This window comes from Nicotiana attenuata, unplaced genomic scaffold (assembly GCF_001879085.1).
Source record: "Nicotiana attenuata strain UT unplaced genomic scaffold, NIATTr2, whole genome shotgun sequence".
Taxonomy (NCBI): domain Eukaryota; kingdom Viridiplantae; phylum Streptophyta; class Magnoliopsida; order Solanales; family Solanaceae; genus Nicotiana; species Nicotiana attenuata.
In genome coordinates this window covers 25,520-42,063 of record NW_017672593.1, presented here as the reverse complement: position 1 = coordinate 42,063, position 16,544 = coordinate 25,520, and the positions used below count along the sequence as shown (strand labels likewise).

The 16,544-nt window shown below is 37.5% G+C and overlaps 1 protein-coding gene across 1 annotated transcript; it reads left to right on the top strand.

Annotated features, from left to right (window-relative positions):
- Positions 1–2,920: 2,920 nt before the first annotated feature.
- Positions 2,921–12,750, top strand: LOC109213789 (enhancer of mRNA-decapping protein 4-like). Its single transcript, XM_019377614.1, has 12 exons — positions 2,921–3,989; positions 4,858–4,907; positions 4,981–5,137; positions 5,218–5,436; positions 6,033–6,161; positions 6,457–8,088; positions 8,753–9,112; positions 9,185–9,304; positions 9,587–9,757; positions 11,108–11,266; positions 11,399–11,524; positions 12,112–12,750. The coding sequence occupies exons 1-12, from the start codon at positions 3,183–3,185 to the stop codon at positions 12,415–12,417; spliced, it is 4,236 nt and encodes a 1,411-aa protein (XP_019233159.1). The 5' UTR covers positions 2,921–3,182; the 3' UTR covers positions 12,418–12,750.
- The last annotated feature ends 3,794 nt before the right edge of the window (positions 12,751–16,544 follow it).

Below are 16,544 nucleotides of genomic sequence, written 5' to 3'. Positions count from 1 at the left end.
TCAATTATGCAACTGTCTAAGCCCCATGGTGGACGCCAAACTGTTTACCCGTAAAATGGTACGGTTGAATTTGTTACATGATTTATAGACAAGCGAACTGTTTTGATCCAAAAATGATAAATAAACTAGACGAGAAACAAGATTTAGTGATTAAAATCGAAAGAAACGACAAGCCTGGTTCCCGGAGCAATACCTCCAAGGACAGAAATAAGAACAGTGTAAAACAACAAATAAAATTATTTGATTGAGCTTGAGAATATAATGTAGCGTAAGTTTTTCCAAGAATTTTGTGACTCTTACAATGACTATTAAGCCTTATATTTATAACTATACCTAGGGAAACAAGATAATAGGATCAATCCCTTCTTAAATGATAATAAAAGGGGCTATTGATGAATATGTAACGACACGTCATGAATGCAAATATTTCTATGCAACGGCTGTCCATTTAATGCTAGGAAATATTTTTCATTGAATTCTATCCGATAGCAAACACTCGATCTGCTTACGCTGATCATGCTCCCTTCGGGTTTACCCGATGTCAATTGCAGTTGTTCCTTACTCGATTTATTTTCTACCTGCCTTCAATTCCACGTGTCACGCTACCATTCGACATTTAATATAAGCCAATTTTACCCTATATAGCTATACAATGTCATTTTACTTATCTCATCTCTTATAGCCTATACTCTGTTCCAGCTAGTTAACCAATACATTGTCTTTTATAAAACTTATGCCTAGGTGGAAAGAGGTAACCAAATTATTATCATATACTATACAATTTAAAAAGGTTATTCTCCCTCATGGCTTCAATCCCCATTTTTTAAAACTTAACTCTGATGGAAGTTACAAGATTGGTAGCTGGGAAAGAGGTTGTGTTTGACCAAACACGAAATTTAATTATTTTATTTTATGTGTTGATGTTGGACCGAACACGAAATTTGAGAAATAAATAATTTTAAAATATGTGATATATCAAGTCATAGACATTTGTGATAGTTAAAAATCATACCGATAAAGAATAAATTAAAAAATTATAAATTAAATTATTTTAAATATATAAAAGAATATTAAAACTATAATAAACATCACACCAATAATCATAGTGTGAATCTATATTATATTAAAAGGAGGGTAGTGAAACATGTGGTTAGCCAAGTGGCAAGCTAAAATGAAGCCACTTGGCAATTTTAGGACAACAATCTATATCTATATCTATATTATATTAAAAGGAGGGTACTGAAGCATGTGGTTAGCCAAGTGGCAAGCTAAAATGAAGCCACTTGGAAATTTTAGGACAACAATAATAATTAAAAATTATAAATGAAAACATAATTAATAGAAGTAGTTTAATGAATCTTATACATAATCTAAATAGATCTTAGACAAATCTAATAGAAATATCTATATTTGTATTTATAAATTGATCCACTCATAGATTTTCTTCTATATTAGCTAGAAATATGGAGTAAGTTATGGCTATTTATGTTTTGGAGTAAGTTAAAATATAAAATACAACTAAAATTTACTTAAGATATTAAAGATTTATTGAGTTTACAAATTAAATAAATCCAAGCAGCAAAATAAGATCTTATATAAAGTATACAAATATTTATAAGGTAAGAAAAAAATGAAATAATCAGTAAAAAATAATTTAATAATAAGACTAATAAATTCATATTAATATTGACAAATAAGGAACACAAATATTTTATACGTAAATATTACTACAACATTTAGATATAATGTGTTCAAACAACTAAGAAAATATTTTTGTATAATTAATACTTGAATTGAGTGAATTTATTTTAAGTTTGAAAGCATAACCTAAATTTTTAAAAATGCGATCCAATTTAAAAAATAGAATGATAAAAATTATTTGAATTTGATATGAGAACGTTATTTAATTTTATTTATATTATATTAAAATGAGTGTGGTAAATAACATTTGATTTAATTATAAGAGAACTCAATACATTTGGAACATAATAGTCAAATAACCTATGTATTAATATTTTAGACTAATTAAAAGTTACAATTTAAAATAAAATATGATATTATTTTGGTTATATGCAAAACATTAATATAAAAACTAATTAAAATTTATAGTAGGGAAGAGAATGTATAAAAAATAGAGGTAGTGTGAGGATACTTATACTTTAAATTAACTTAAAAATATATAAATTATATTTTAAAATACTACTGATAAATTAAAATGATTAAAAATTCCAAATAAGAGGTTACAAGCATAAAAATATAATAAATTTTAAGAATAAAATATTTATATTTATTAAAGACTATTAAAAGAATAATAAGCAAGACATTAATTTAATAATAAGCAAGACATTAATTTAATTATTAAGCTAATAAAAAATTATATGATAATGTAATAATATTAAATAATAAATAATATAATAACTATAAGAAAAGAACAAAAAGAAAAAAGAATTTGAGTAAAATGATGTGATAAATAAGAAATATTTGACATTTCAGATAAAAACAAAGTGATAGTAAATTTTTTGTTAAAATAATATTATCTAATGTGTTCAAACAAGGCAGACATGTTTAGTATTCTTTAATATTAACAGCGAAAAACGAAATGCAAGTACTAAAATTAAGGGGTTAGGCTACTATAAATATATATATAAAAAAATAAATTGTCCACTATGAAATTTGAACAATAATTTCATATCCTGCTTTATAATTAATATCTAATGTTATATAATTTTTATCTCAGAGGTTTATATTTTAAGATTATTCGCACATGATTTAAATAAACTACATCACAATTTGACATAATTTGTGTCCGCCGTACTAATACTAGTATTTATGAATTTAAATTCTCAAACATTATGACGTCCCAATATGAAAAAGTTACTCCATAATCCCTCATCTTCACTAAATTATTAAAGTCCCAAAAAAGTACTCGTAAGAAAGTACTGGGAATACTAAACTACTCTTCTGTATCTGTAGCGGCTCTGCTCCCAAGTCTGCATCTCTTTCCCTTAATCGGACGGATCTCAAAAGTATCCTCACACCGATTCCTCCTTCCTCCTTCCTCCTTCTTCTTCTTCTTGATTCATCCAAACCCCTTCAAATTTATACGTACAGTATTCCTGTATCTATTATCTATCCATTTTCTCCACACAATTAAATCTTGAGTTGTCAGTTGTCACTCTCTCATGGCTTCTTCTCCTGGCAATCCAAACCAGCCAGGTGGTTCGGGACCATTCGATATGCACAAATTCTTCAAGCCAAACCCTAATTCACCAAACCCTAATCCCAATCAAAACCCTAATTTAATTTCCTCCCCTTTCCCACCTCCTAACGCTTCTTACCCTCCACCCACCGTCGCCGGCGCCGGTGCCGGAGGGGTGTACCCGTATCCACCTCAAACTACAGCAGCCCCATTTCACCATCACCACCCTCAATTCAATCACCCCCACCTAACCCCCCAATACACCACCCCACTACCTCAACATGATGCCACCCAGTTTGCTCATCAGCAAAGATCCATGTCTTTCCCCACCCCCCCTCTTCAACCACCCCTACCCCAACCTACTAGTCCTCACCAATTCCCTAACCCTAACCCTGGTGCTAGGCTTATGGCTTTGTTGAGTGCTCCCCCTTCTACTCTTGAAATCCCTCCTATACAACCTACTACTTCTGGGTCAGAGCTCTCTGAATTTTCCTCTGGCCCAAATGTCCCGGGCGCGGGACCTATGAGAATGGCGAGCAGCAAGTTGCCTAAAGGCCGGCATTTGAATGGTGATCACATTGTGTATGATATTGACGTTAAGTTGCCCAGCGAGGTGCAGCCTCAGCTCGAGGTTACTCCTATTACAAAGTATGGGTCGGATCCGGGTCTTGTATTGGGTCGACAAATTGCAGTTAACAAAACTTACATATGTTATGGATTGAAATTGGGGGCTATTCGGGTTCTTAACATTAATACTGCATTGAGATCGTTGCTTAAAGGCCTTGCGCAGGTTGGATTTCTTAGCTTAAATACACACAGTGCAAAGACATTTTTACATTAACCTGTTGTAGTATATTAATTATCATTTATGCTAAATTACCGGTTAATCCTTATCAAGAGATTTACCTGTAATTACTTGATAAATGCGGGAAAATTATTTAAATCTGTTGTACGAACCTTATAGGAAGAATGTTACGGCTTATGCTAGTTGCCATGCGCAATATCTTAAGATTGGTGTTTTATCTGACATGCATTTCAGTTATGGAAAGACAATAATTTGTCGAAGGACATTGTTCTTATGCAGAAGTTTTGATAATCACAATTTCATTCATAGTCAATGTGCCAGTTGCGTGTGAGATAGAAATATGCTTTATTTCGTCATTTCGTAGGATTTGAGAATAAGCTTAATACTAACACGTGGCATTTAGATTGAACTTTGTCAAGAAAAAGAAAAAGAAACAGAAAAAGGATTCAACTTTGTAGCCACTCTCTGATATCAGGTGTAAAGCTGTAGTCCGCACGTGTTTGGGGTTCTATTGCTTTAAACTGGAAGACTTCCACTGTACTTTCAAGTTAAGAATTTAAGACCATCCTATCATACTTGGAGCTGCTAAAAATAGTTGTCCTTGACTTCTGGTTAGATAAACAATAGTTATTCATGACTTCGGCATTTGTTTATTACGTGGTATATATCTTGAAGTGAGTGTTATTTTATCGATTGATTAATGTACAAATCCGTTGGTACTAAATCTTGTTTGGTTTAAATAGAAATAATTGATCTTGTGAGAAGTATAGAAATTTGATCTTTATAATCTGCTTTCTCCTTCCCTTAAAAAAACCATATTTTATTCATCTGGGGACCTTGTTTGTTCTTTCAGAGGGTCACAGACATGGCTTTCTTTGCAGAGGATGTTCATCTCTTGGCTAGGTAGGGGCTCCGTTCTTTTGTACTTTATACTTATGCAATAAGTAGTTATGTTTCTAATTTGGTTTTGTCTCAGTGCGAGTATTGATGGCCGGGTTTATATATGGAAAATTACCGAAGGACCAGATGAAGAAGATAAGCCACAAATTACAGGAAAGATTGTCATTGCTGTTCAAATTGTGGGTGAAGGGGAATCTGTACACCCACGTGTTTGTTGGCATTGTCATAAACAAGTATCTACCTATCTTTCTATTTGGGTGTTGTTTTCTTCTGTTGATGTTGTGCTTAACTTTTCTTATGTTCTCTTCAATAGGAAATTCTCGTGGTTGGAATCGGGAGACGCATTTTGAAAATTGATACCACTAAAGTGGGAAAAGGTTCAGTTTTTTCGGCTGAGGAACCTCTCAGGTGTCCTGTTGACAAGTTGGTTGATGGGGTACAACTTGTTGGTACCCACGATAGAGAAGTGACTGATTTATCAATGTGCCAGTGGATGACCACGCGTTTGGTATCTGCTTCAGTGGATGGCACGGTTCGTGAGGGTTTTGCTCTTTGTTGTCTTTTAATCTATTTGATGCAATGTATGTGTGTGTGTGTATATATACTTATATCTTACTTTTAAAAAGAAATGGCTTGATGTAATGTTTCTTGGCATAACCTCTATGTAACTGTTCATATAAGTCCACATGTTTTCGCTGTGAAAATGATAACTCAACCAAAAACTCAGACCCCAACGTGTTACTCACTAAATTTTTAGAGTCATGTTGCTTGTATTTGATGACTGATCTTAAAAAAACAAAAGTTTGCTTGTATTTGATGAGATGGGACTCATGTATATTTTGAAAAACTACTTACTCCTAATTGACGTTTAGAAGTTTCTAAGAATAGCATGTAAAATCCTTTGGTTTCTGAGGTGTTGTTCTTTTCAAGGATACTTGCATGTATTAGTTCCTTGGGTCATATGCATTCTTTATCTTTTAGTTTTAGACCAATTTAAAACTCTGGAAATGATACAAACAGGATAAAGTATGATCTCGATTGCAAAAGGTTGATTTGTTTTATTGCTATTTGGCAAAATTTGGATGCTCTCTATTGACTGGTGCGTGTGGATTTTATCGTGATTTCCAGGTAAAGATATGGGAAGACCGGAAGCCACTTCCTATAGCAGTTCTCAGGCCTCATGATGGTCACCCTGTTAATTCTGTTACCTTCTTGGCTGCTCCACACCGTCCAGATCACATCATACTCATCACTGGGGTATGTGCTAATGCAGTTTGTGCTGGTCACTTTTTGTCAGAACATCAACTTTTTTTTCTGACTAGTACTCTGGTTTCTTAGAAAATAACATATTCTCAGATGCCATTTACTTGCCGTCCATGCTAATTTGCTCAAAACTGTTTCTCAAATGCCATTTATTGCCCTGTAAAAGATCATATTCTTGGAGACCAGTTATTCTTTGTTCAGAATTTCAATCACAACTCTATTTTTTCTTCCCCATGAGTTTGCCTCGTGGTGGTTCTTGAGTTTGAGCTGACCATTTAAAGGTGTTCAGGGTCCTCTTAATCGGGAGGTAAAGATATGGGCATCAGCAAGTGAAGAAGGCTGGTTGCTTCCTAGTGATGCTGAGTCATGGCGCTGTACACATACATTGGAGCTGAAGAGTTCTGCTGAAGCTCAAGCTGGAGAGGCATTTTTTAACCAAGTTGTAGCCTTATCTCAAGCAGGTTTGCTTCTACTAGCAAACGCAAAAAAGAATGCTATATATGCTGTGCATCTGGAGTATGGCCCAAACCCGGTGGCAACCCGGATGGATTACATAGCAGGATTTACAGTTACCATGCCAATTTTGAGTTTCACTGGGACGAGTGATCTGTTGCCCAATGGTGAACAGATTGTTCAGGTGTATTGTGTACAGACGCAGGCCATTCAGCAGTATGCTTTGGACTTATCCCAATGCTTGCCACCTCCAACAGAGAATGTGGTTTTCGAAAGGACGGAATCCGGTGTTTCGCGTGATGCTGCTAGCATTGAAGGATCTGCTCCTGTTGACCCCCCTAGAAGTACACCGCAGGAGCTTCCTTTATCTAGTTCTGCACCCAAATCATCTGTACATGAAAGTGGCTCTGAGATATCACCAACAGCTAGACATCCTACAAGTACTGCACCTACTGAATCGGCCCCCTCTCAAAAATTAGCTTCCTCCATTATAGAAACTAAATCGTCTACTTTTCCCGCTGTAGCTAGTAATAGTGATATTGCCCCCATTGCATCACCTCCGCCTCCTTTGAGTCCTACATTGTCTCGAAAACTATCTGGTTTTAGAGGTCCATCAAACAGCTTTGAGCGTGGCACCTCTGATAATGAGCAAGTTGGGGATCCAAAAGTTGTTGAATATTCAGTTGATCGGCAAAAGGAGGGCACAACTGCAAATGTGTCTGATGTTACTTCCTTGGAAGATGAACCTAAAAATGATGAATCTAAACAGTCACAGAATGATATTCCCTCAGGTATCAGTCCTCCTGTTAAGTTCAAGCACCCAACTCATTTGGTGACTCCTTCAGAAATATTGATGGCTAGATCATCCTCTGAGGTTAACATTGTTAACGAACAGAAAAGCGAGTCAGAATTGAATATCCAGGATGTTGTAATTAACAATGACGCCCGTAATGTTGAGGTGGATGTTAAAGTTGTTGGTGAAGCAATATTCAGTCAGAAAACTGATGTTGGCTCTCAAGAAGAACTTCATTCTTTTGTGTCAGAAAATAAGGAGAAAGCCTTTTGCTCTCAAGCATCTGATCTTGGAATAGAAATGGCTCGAGAATGTCGCGCTTTATCTCCTGAAACCTTTACTGTGGAGGAATCTAGGCAGTTTGATGGGGCTGGTAGAAGCGAGGGACCGTCGCAACCTTCAAGTACACTGGAGGAAGATCGTGACTCTGCAAAGGAGACCTCTGAAAAGGATCTGGACTCAACAATGTCAGTCACTGTTCATCAAGCACCAGCTCCCACTGCAAAAGGGAAAAAGCAGAAGGGGAGGAATACTCAAGTATCTGGGCCGTCATCATCATCGCCTAGTGTTTTCAATTCAACAGATTCTTTGAATGAGGCTGGTCTCAGCTCAAGTACCCCTTCTGTGGAAGCTGCTTTCTCACAAATTCTGTCCATGCGTGAGATGCTAAATCAGGTGCTTCTTTTAGTCCTAAGAGCGTATGTATTTGCATATCTGAAGTTTAGTGTTTTCCTCATTTAATTTTTTTTTTTTTTGTGTGTGTTTTTTGCTTAGCATTAGTATATCATGACGGTTCATGCATTAGCTTTTAGGTTGTTTCATGTTACTAAGAAGTTGATTTCATCATTTTTATCATTCATTCTTTGCTTGATATGCCACCTGTAGCTGTATTTCTACTTTCTGTTAGGGTTGTTTTCCCATATACTAATTAACAGGTTTTTGCAATGGTCCTTGCCCTGGCTGATCATCCTCGTGAAATTTGTTGAACACTTGTTTCAAGTTTCAAATTTTTGGTCTTTTTTTCTTTGTGTTCACCTTCTGGAACTACTTTATCAGAATATTCATTATCAACTCTTCAACAGCTCACATGGTGGAAGCTGAACTTTTTGTATGTTCTTCTCCGTGTGGGAACAGCATTCATGCTATTCAAAAAAATTATGTCATGCATTGAAGATATATCGAGGATGCTGACAATTTCATCCTTACTGCAGTTACACGTTATCAAAAAAATATTGAGTTAATTACGTTACTAATCCAACAAAAAACCTCATTTTAATTTTGTTCTGTCAAGATCTTATTCTTATGTGCTCTCTTTTTCTCTGTTTGCTGTTTCATGTAGATTCTGACTATGCAAAAAGATACACAAAAGCAGATGGAAATGATGGTTGCTGTCCCAGTGACCAAAGAAGGAAGAAGACTTGAGGCTGCCCTGGGACGGAGCATGGAGAAATCTGTCAAGGCCAATTCTGATGCTTTATGGGCTCGTTTACAAGAAGAGTGTGCAAAACAGGAGGAGTCTCTTCGTGATCGTACACAACAAATGGCCAATTTGATCTCTAGCTGCTTAAACAAGGACATGCCAGGGCTGATTGAAAAATTAATGAAGAAAGAATTAGCAGCTGTTGGACAAGCTGTGGCACGCAGTATTACCCCTACCATTGAGAAAACTGTATCAGTTGCAATTTCAGAAGCATTCCAGGTTAATAATATGAAAATCTGAACCTTTGCTAGTATGGATTTGTTTGTGGTGTGACTGAATGTTATGGTGCAGAGAGGAGTTGGTGACAAGGCAGTGAACCAACTGGAGAAAGCAGTAAACTCCAAACTTGAAGCTACTGTAGCTAGACAAATCCAAGCACAATTCCAGACCTCTGGCAAGCAAGCTCTGCAGGTAAGCATGGGTAGCTTTTTATTGAGCTAATGCCCACTAATGTGGGTATAAAAACATTTCCTCGCATTGTCATGCTTATTTTTTCCTAATGACTGGTTTATAATGCTAGAATCTAGCTTATCTTTTCATCTAGCATAATGGCCCTAAGAGCATAACTTCCTGATCCTCTTAACTTGCTGCCCTTCCTGCTGCCTCTGTGCCACCCCAGAAATTCAGAGATATTGTACATTTCAAATCAGTGTTGAATGTGTCTTATTTAATGGCGTGGGAACTGTCATGCAGGAAACACTGAAATCTACTTTGGAAGCTTCAGTGATCCCTGCCTTCGAGATGTCATGCAAGGCAATGTTTGAGCAAGTAGATTTAACATTCCAGAAAGGCATTGCTGACCACTCGGCTGCTGCGCAACAGCATTTCGAGTCCGTGCATTCCCCGTTGGCACTTGCTCTAAGAGTATGGACCTTTTCTAATTTTATTTATCCTTGTGTTTTCTTGCTAATCTTTGTTAGACTGTCGTTTCTCTGCTTGTAGTTTATCTATACTACATCAAGTATATTCCTTGATTGGTTGTAACCAAGGGTATAATCCTTCCACTTCTTGTGTTGACTTATAGCCCGTTTGGCCAAGCTTCTAAAATCAGCTTATTTTGAGAAGTGCTTTTCTCAAAAGTACTTTTTAAAAAAATGCTTTTGGTGAGAAGTAGTTTGTGTTTGGCTAATTAATTTGAAAAGCACTTTTGAGCAGTAATTAGTGTTTGGCCAAGCTTTTGGAAACTGCTTCTAAGTGTATTTTTCTCAAAAGTGCTTCTCAGAAAAGTGCTTTTGGAGAGAAGCTACTTTTTTCTGCTTCTCCAAAACTGCTTCTGCTTCTCCTCAAAAGCACTTTTTTTCCCTCCAAAAGCTTGGCAAACACCTCAATTTTTTGGCTAAAAGTGCTTTTGGCCAAAAAAAGCACTTTTGGCAAAAAAAAAGCTTGGCCAAACAGGCTATTATTCTTTATCCCTTACTGTGTTATGAATTCAACAAGATACTTTTCTTCGTTTGATCTCTTTCATACCATCTTTCGGTTTGGTTTGGTATAGTGGGTTCAGGGGTGCACGTGTTTAGTTGTTTAAATCCTGTAGTGCTCTACAATGATATTCTCAACCCAAGGTTTTCATGTTTTTGCTCAATTTTATCTTTGATTAACAACTTATTGAATGATGACTCACTGATTACTAACTATACACTGATCTCCCGAAATGATTGCCTTTCTTTCCACCATGCAGTCCGAAAGTGGTTTAAGGAAAGTTACAATACAAATTAATATAACATAAAAAAATAAGCCATGCTCTCTTTTTACCATCCTCATTTCTCAATACAACATTTTCACTATCATATTCTCCAAAAAGGCGAAAACACAGGATTGAATATAATACACCGCATGTTACTCTATCCTCATTTCTCAATACAGCTTTTTCCAATATTATGTTCTCCAAAAGCACATCATTAAACTTAATACACCACATGTTCCGCTCCACAAATAAGACAACTCATATTAGTTATTACAGTGTATGTTCCGCAGACAAGACGAATCACTTTTTTCAATTGCCTTGATAGACGTGCAGAGTTAAATTAAAATAGTTAAAATGGAAAGAAGGAAGTGGTGCCATCTTTTTTTATGTTCTTCTTTCCTCTCAACCTACTTTGTAACCTGGTGGATGTGTTGATATAAAAGATAAAAAATGATTAAATAATGATGAAGTCTGGAAACTAGTGAGCTCTTATCCTCTTTGGAATTACACTCATTGGACTCAATTTTCAGGATGCCATAAATTCAGCGTCGTCAATGACTCAGACATTGAGCGGAGAGCTGGCTGATAGTCAGAGAAAGTTGCTTGCTCTCGCAGTTTCTGGAGCAAATCCCCAGTCAGCAAATCCGCTGGTTAGCCACATGAATAATGGATCATTGCTGCATGAGAAGGTTCGTCCTATATTCCTTGGTGGAGCAAAGAATTAACTGCTCATATTTTGCTATTAAGAATTTGTTGCTTAAATTTTCCTGCCTTTTTGTCTTGCTTTACTGTACTCATTCATATGTTTATGTCTGCAATAGATTGAGACACCTCCAGATCCAACCAAAGAGTTATCTAGACTGTTAGCGGAGCTCAAGTATGAGGAAGCATTCACTACAGCGTTACAAAGAAGTGATGTATCAATTGTCTCGTGGTTATGCTCTCAGGTATGCTGTTTACATTGGCATTTACGTACTGATAGGATTATCATGTACTTTAAGGTCAGTTGCTGAGGAATATTTTTTAGTGGGAAAAAGGGAGATTAATAGGGTCCAGGAGAAGAGAAACAGTTAGGGAAGGGAGGAGGAAGTAAGGGGGTATCATAAAGTTGACTGTTTTTGTACAAAAACAAACAACTCAGTTCTGCCATTACTTTTGGAGCATATTATTGGCTTGTTTATTAGAAGTTCTTACCTCGAACCTGGCTGTACATTGACATCCAATAAAATTGGGACGATACAGAGAAGAAAGTTATCTCGAATCTATCCAAAGAAAAAGTTCGTAGCTCGAAATGAAGCATTTCATATTTCTGTTTATGGTAATAAATTCATATGTGCTTGCATTCAATTGTTAGAGATATGCACACACAAAAAGAACAGCTGTTTATGGTTTGGTTGGAGGGGATGGTATCGTCCCAATTTTATTGGATATCAATGGGGGAGGGGACGGTATTCTCCTTGATTTGGCTTCACTAACAAATTGAGGACGGCATTCTGTAGTGGAGTCTTGATCATTTCTTGGTGTCTTGTACCAGGTTGATTTGCCAGGGATTTTGTCCTTGAATCCTCTCCCTCTGAGTCAAGGAGTGCTCCTTTCACTTCTTCAGCAGTTGGCGTGTGATATTAGCAAAGAGACGGTCCAAAAACTATCCTGGATGAGGGATGTGTTAACTGCCATAAATCCAACTGACCCGATGATCGCAGTGCATGTGCGGCCCATTTTTGAGCAAGTATATCAAATATTACACCACCGCAGAAGTATTGCTACAACCCCCGCTGCTGAACTTTCGAACATTCGGCTGATTTTGCATGTAATCAATTCGATGTTGATGAGTAAATGATCAAAAATATGATCATGTTTGGTGAATATACAAGCCTGTACAAATCCTAGGAATATCCATGGAAAGGCAAGTCGTACTGTAGAATTGAAGTCTGCATCAACCTCCTATTACCTCTTTTTGTTTTACTTTTCTAGGTAAAACTGCAATCAGTTGGGTGAATTTTCCTGTTGTAGAGACTTAGGCACAAAAAAGAAAAGAAAAAAAGAATAGAATTTTTAAGTTGTAGAGTTAGTATTTTTGGGTGAGTTTTCCGTATAAACAGAATTTTGACTTGTACATTGTTATTATACTCCAATTTTAAGCGGGAAACTCAAATGTGTTGTTTTTATTACTCTTCTAATGATCCTATTTGTGCTCGAAAACACTTTTTTTTTTTTATTTACTTTTGTAGTTGAAGTCTGGACGAAAACTCATTTTTTATTTTTATCTACTTTTGTAGTTGAAGTCTGGTTGTTTATGGTGGACTGTCATTTTGAAGTCGGGTTCCTTTCTATTCTCTCGTGGGAAAAAATTTGAACTGGAGTTTTGTTTTATCTTTTGTTATTTGGACACCCATTAGTACTTTATGCTTGCCTATACTGTCAAATTTTATCTATATTTTTTAAGTTTTTAATATTTAATATGATGTGCTAGTCTTAGCTAATATGATGTGCTATTGCACTTGTGGGATCACACTGGTATGTTGTTGTATTCTTAGCTAATATATCCTTCTGTATGAGCTAAGTTAGAAAGCTCTTATGTATGAACCAAAATTTCTAAAGTGATGTGCTATTCTTAAGCAATATCTACCAATTTTGCACGAGCAATGTAAGAATGCCCTTCCTTATCTATAAAACAAAGTTTCTTCTTACTTACCAAGTGCCATATCTATACGAGAGCTAGAGGGTTCTTTTTTATTTAAGTAAATATGAATAAGTAAATTAACTCTACAGGAGAACTCAATCATGAATTTGAGTTTGAGTTTTGCTCATTGCATTTACAGATAAAAACCTTCGTCCTTTAATAGTCACCTAAAGAGAGGATGGGGAGTATTCAACCCACATTTTGATTTTCATTGCATAGGAGTTTTTTCTCCGGATCTGATCTTTTGCCGATTTATTTAGTTTTAGATGATACATCTCCCAAACCCTAAGATAAAATAGAAATTAAGATGAGCAAAACCAAATTAGCTCTTTGTTCGTTATTTAAAAAAGGGGAAATGGCTTCCTAGCCACTTAAACTTGTAGGGCTTTTGAAAGCCGATACACAAGCTTTAGTCTTTACCATTTAGACACTCAAACTCGTGAAACCTATAACAAATAAACACCTTTGACCATTGACTATGCTTTTGTGGCGGTGGTTATCTTACGTGGACATAGTGCCCCCCCCCCCCCCTCCCGGATCTCGTCTTCTACACACCACTCATGTATCTTCGCACCATCCCCAACGACCAGAAATAAGGCGTCACCCATAACCCACAGCAACGACCAAACGAACCCAACCAGTCCCTCCTCCCCGTCGCGTGGACCGACTTTGGTGGTCAACAACGGGATCTGCGTGAGGGTTGATTTCGTATTCGGATCCCAACCCTCCATTTTGTGATTTGCCGGAGAATTTGATGACAATCGTATATGCTTTGTTCTTGCTCTGTGTCTGATGAATACAGAAGTTAATTGTACGAAGTCTTCACAGCTGCGTTTCTTCCTGTTAGATTCGGATTCGAACACACCCAAGATAAACATATCTGTCCCATTTTTTTCCATCTCCATTAGAGGCTTTGAAGCTCTTCACTGCACAACAATGGTGGATTTATGCTCGAAAAAAATACCTCAAATAAACCAATGGTCTGGCTTCCTAAACATCACAATATCTCCTATACCTACTAACCTTTGTCTCCTTCCCCATTAAAACTGCTGAAAAATACCCAAAAATATATTATCTTTAGAATCAAAATAGACAATTATTTTTCTTCATTAAAAGCTTCTCTGCAAAAAATTAAAATGAATATCATCTTTAATTTTTTCTTGTTTGAGGGATTGTCCATGGCAAAATCACGACTTAAATGGGTTTGATCTTGAAATGGAGAGATCTTTACTGGTCTGAACAAGATAATAGAAGATACGAAGTCCGTCAGGATCTTTACTGGTCTGCACATTCATCAGTGAACCAATCTTAGGTGTAGTGAATGATATGTGCTTATTCCCCATCATTATCTCAGGCTCCTGCCTACTAATTCTATCAGTCGGTGAGAAGAAAATAAGGGAAATAGAAGAAAAATTAAAAATTAATGTATGGGTCAGAATCCGACCCCACGATAATTAACGAAGCTAATCCCGTCTTAATCTAATTCATGATTAATTAGTGGTACGACCACTCAGAATTAACGATATTCAACCCTCATCTGATTCGAGCAACAAGGCCACGGCCCATCCGCCACCATGAAGGCGAAATCCCAACGTGGTCACGGCCACTTATTGCCAGCTCACGAAGCTCACAGCTATAAATACCAAGAGAGGAAACCCTAGAAAAAAGGGGGCTTCTTCTTCGCCACTATGGACGAGAGAAAAAAGAGACAACGATACCCATATTATGGGCAAGAGGAACACCATTGTAAGGCTCTGAACCTCTTCATGGAGAGGCAGACCAAACAAATATTATCAATAAAGGCTTCTAATGTTTCTCCCCCTAACCCTGAGTACTTATTTTCGTTTCCTTCATTTGGTCCAACGGATTATTACGGTTTGCTATGATTTTCCCGTGATTTATTTATATTATTTTATACTCATAAGGTATGTGATAACTTTTGAGCAAACAATTTTGCACCGTCTGTGGGGATTTCCTAGCAAAATCGCGTAGTTCTTCCCTGGACCAAAAGGAAAGAAACGCCAAACTCGTAGGGGAACTCGAAGATCTCAAATAAAGATCCAAGTCCTCTCTCTCTCCGATCTCAGATAGTGCAAACAAAAAGAAGAAGCCCCCCCCCCCTCCTAAGGGAGAATCTCTGTAAGGCATCTACCGCATCCCTGATAAGAGCTCCCGCCAGAAACCGGCACGGAGATATCTCGAGCCAAGAGTCTCCTCAAGACAGCCTATATACTCCGATTGGGAGGACAACGCATAAGCTGCTCAAGGTCTCGAATCAAAACCGAGCTTCGGCACTCAATACCCACAACTAAGACCAGGCTATGCGCCTTCGCCATTAAGTCAAGGCTATGCGCCTTCGCCATCAAAATTGACAGTTCAACAACAGTTGAACTGGGACTCAGGCTACGCGCCTTCGTCAGTAAGTTCAACAGTTGAACTGGGACTCAGGCTACGTGCCTTCGCCAGTAAGTTCAACTACGGTTGAACCAAGATTCAGGCTATGCGCCTTCACAAGTAAGTTCAACTACGGTTGAACCAAGACTCAGGCTATGCGCCTTCGCCATCAAAATTGACGAAGTTCAACAACAGTTGAACTGGGACTCAGGCTATGCGCCTTCGCCATTAAATCAAGGTCAAGCGCCTTCGCCAGTAAGTTCAACTACGGTTGAACCAAGATTCAGGCTATGCGCCTTCGCCAGTAAGTTCAACTACGGTTGAACCAAGACTCAGGCTATGCGCCTTCGCCATCAAAATTGACGAAGTTCAACAACAGTTGAACTGGGACTCAGGCTATGCGCCTTCGCCAAGCGCCTTCGCCAGTAAGTTCAACTACGGTTGAACCAAGATTCAGGCTATGCGCCTTCGCTAGTAAGTTCAACTACGGTTGAACCAAGACTCAGGCTATGCGCCTTCGCCATCAAAATTGACAAAGTTCAACAACAGTTGAACTGGGATTCAGGCTATGCGCCTTCGCCAGTAAGTCAACTGCGGTTGAACCAAGACTCAGGCTATACACCTTCGCCATCAAAATTGACAAAGTTCAACAACAGTTGAACTGGGACTCAGGCCATGAGCCTTCGCCATCAAAATTGACAGTTCAACAACAGTTGAACTGGGACTCAGGCTACGCGCCTTCGCCATCAAAATTGACAAAGTTCAACAACAGGTGAACTGGGACTCAGGCTATGAGCCTTCGTCATTAAGTCAAGGCTATGCGCCTTCGCCATCAAAATTGACAGTTCAACAACAGTTGAACTGGGACTCAGGCTACGCGCCTTCGCCAG

Bases quoted from the DNA above. Each gene is read 5' to 3' on its own strand.
- LOC109213789 (XM_019377614.1), top strand. From the start codon at position 3,183: ATGGCTTCTTCTCCTGGCAATCCAAACCAGCCAGGTGGTTCGGGACCA. The intron at 9,758-11,107 runs GTATGGACCTTT...CTCAATTTTCAG, and splicing joins CGTTGGCACTTGCTCTAAGA to GATGCCATAAATTCAGCGTC. The intron at 11,525-12,111 runs GTATGCTGTTTA...GTCTTGTACCAG, and splicing joins TCTCGTGGTTATGCTCTCAG to GTTGATTTGCCAGGGATTTT.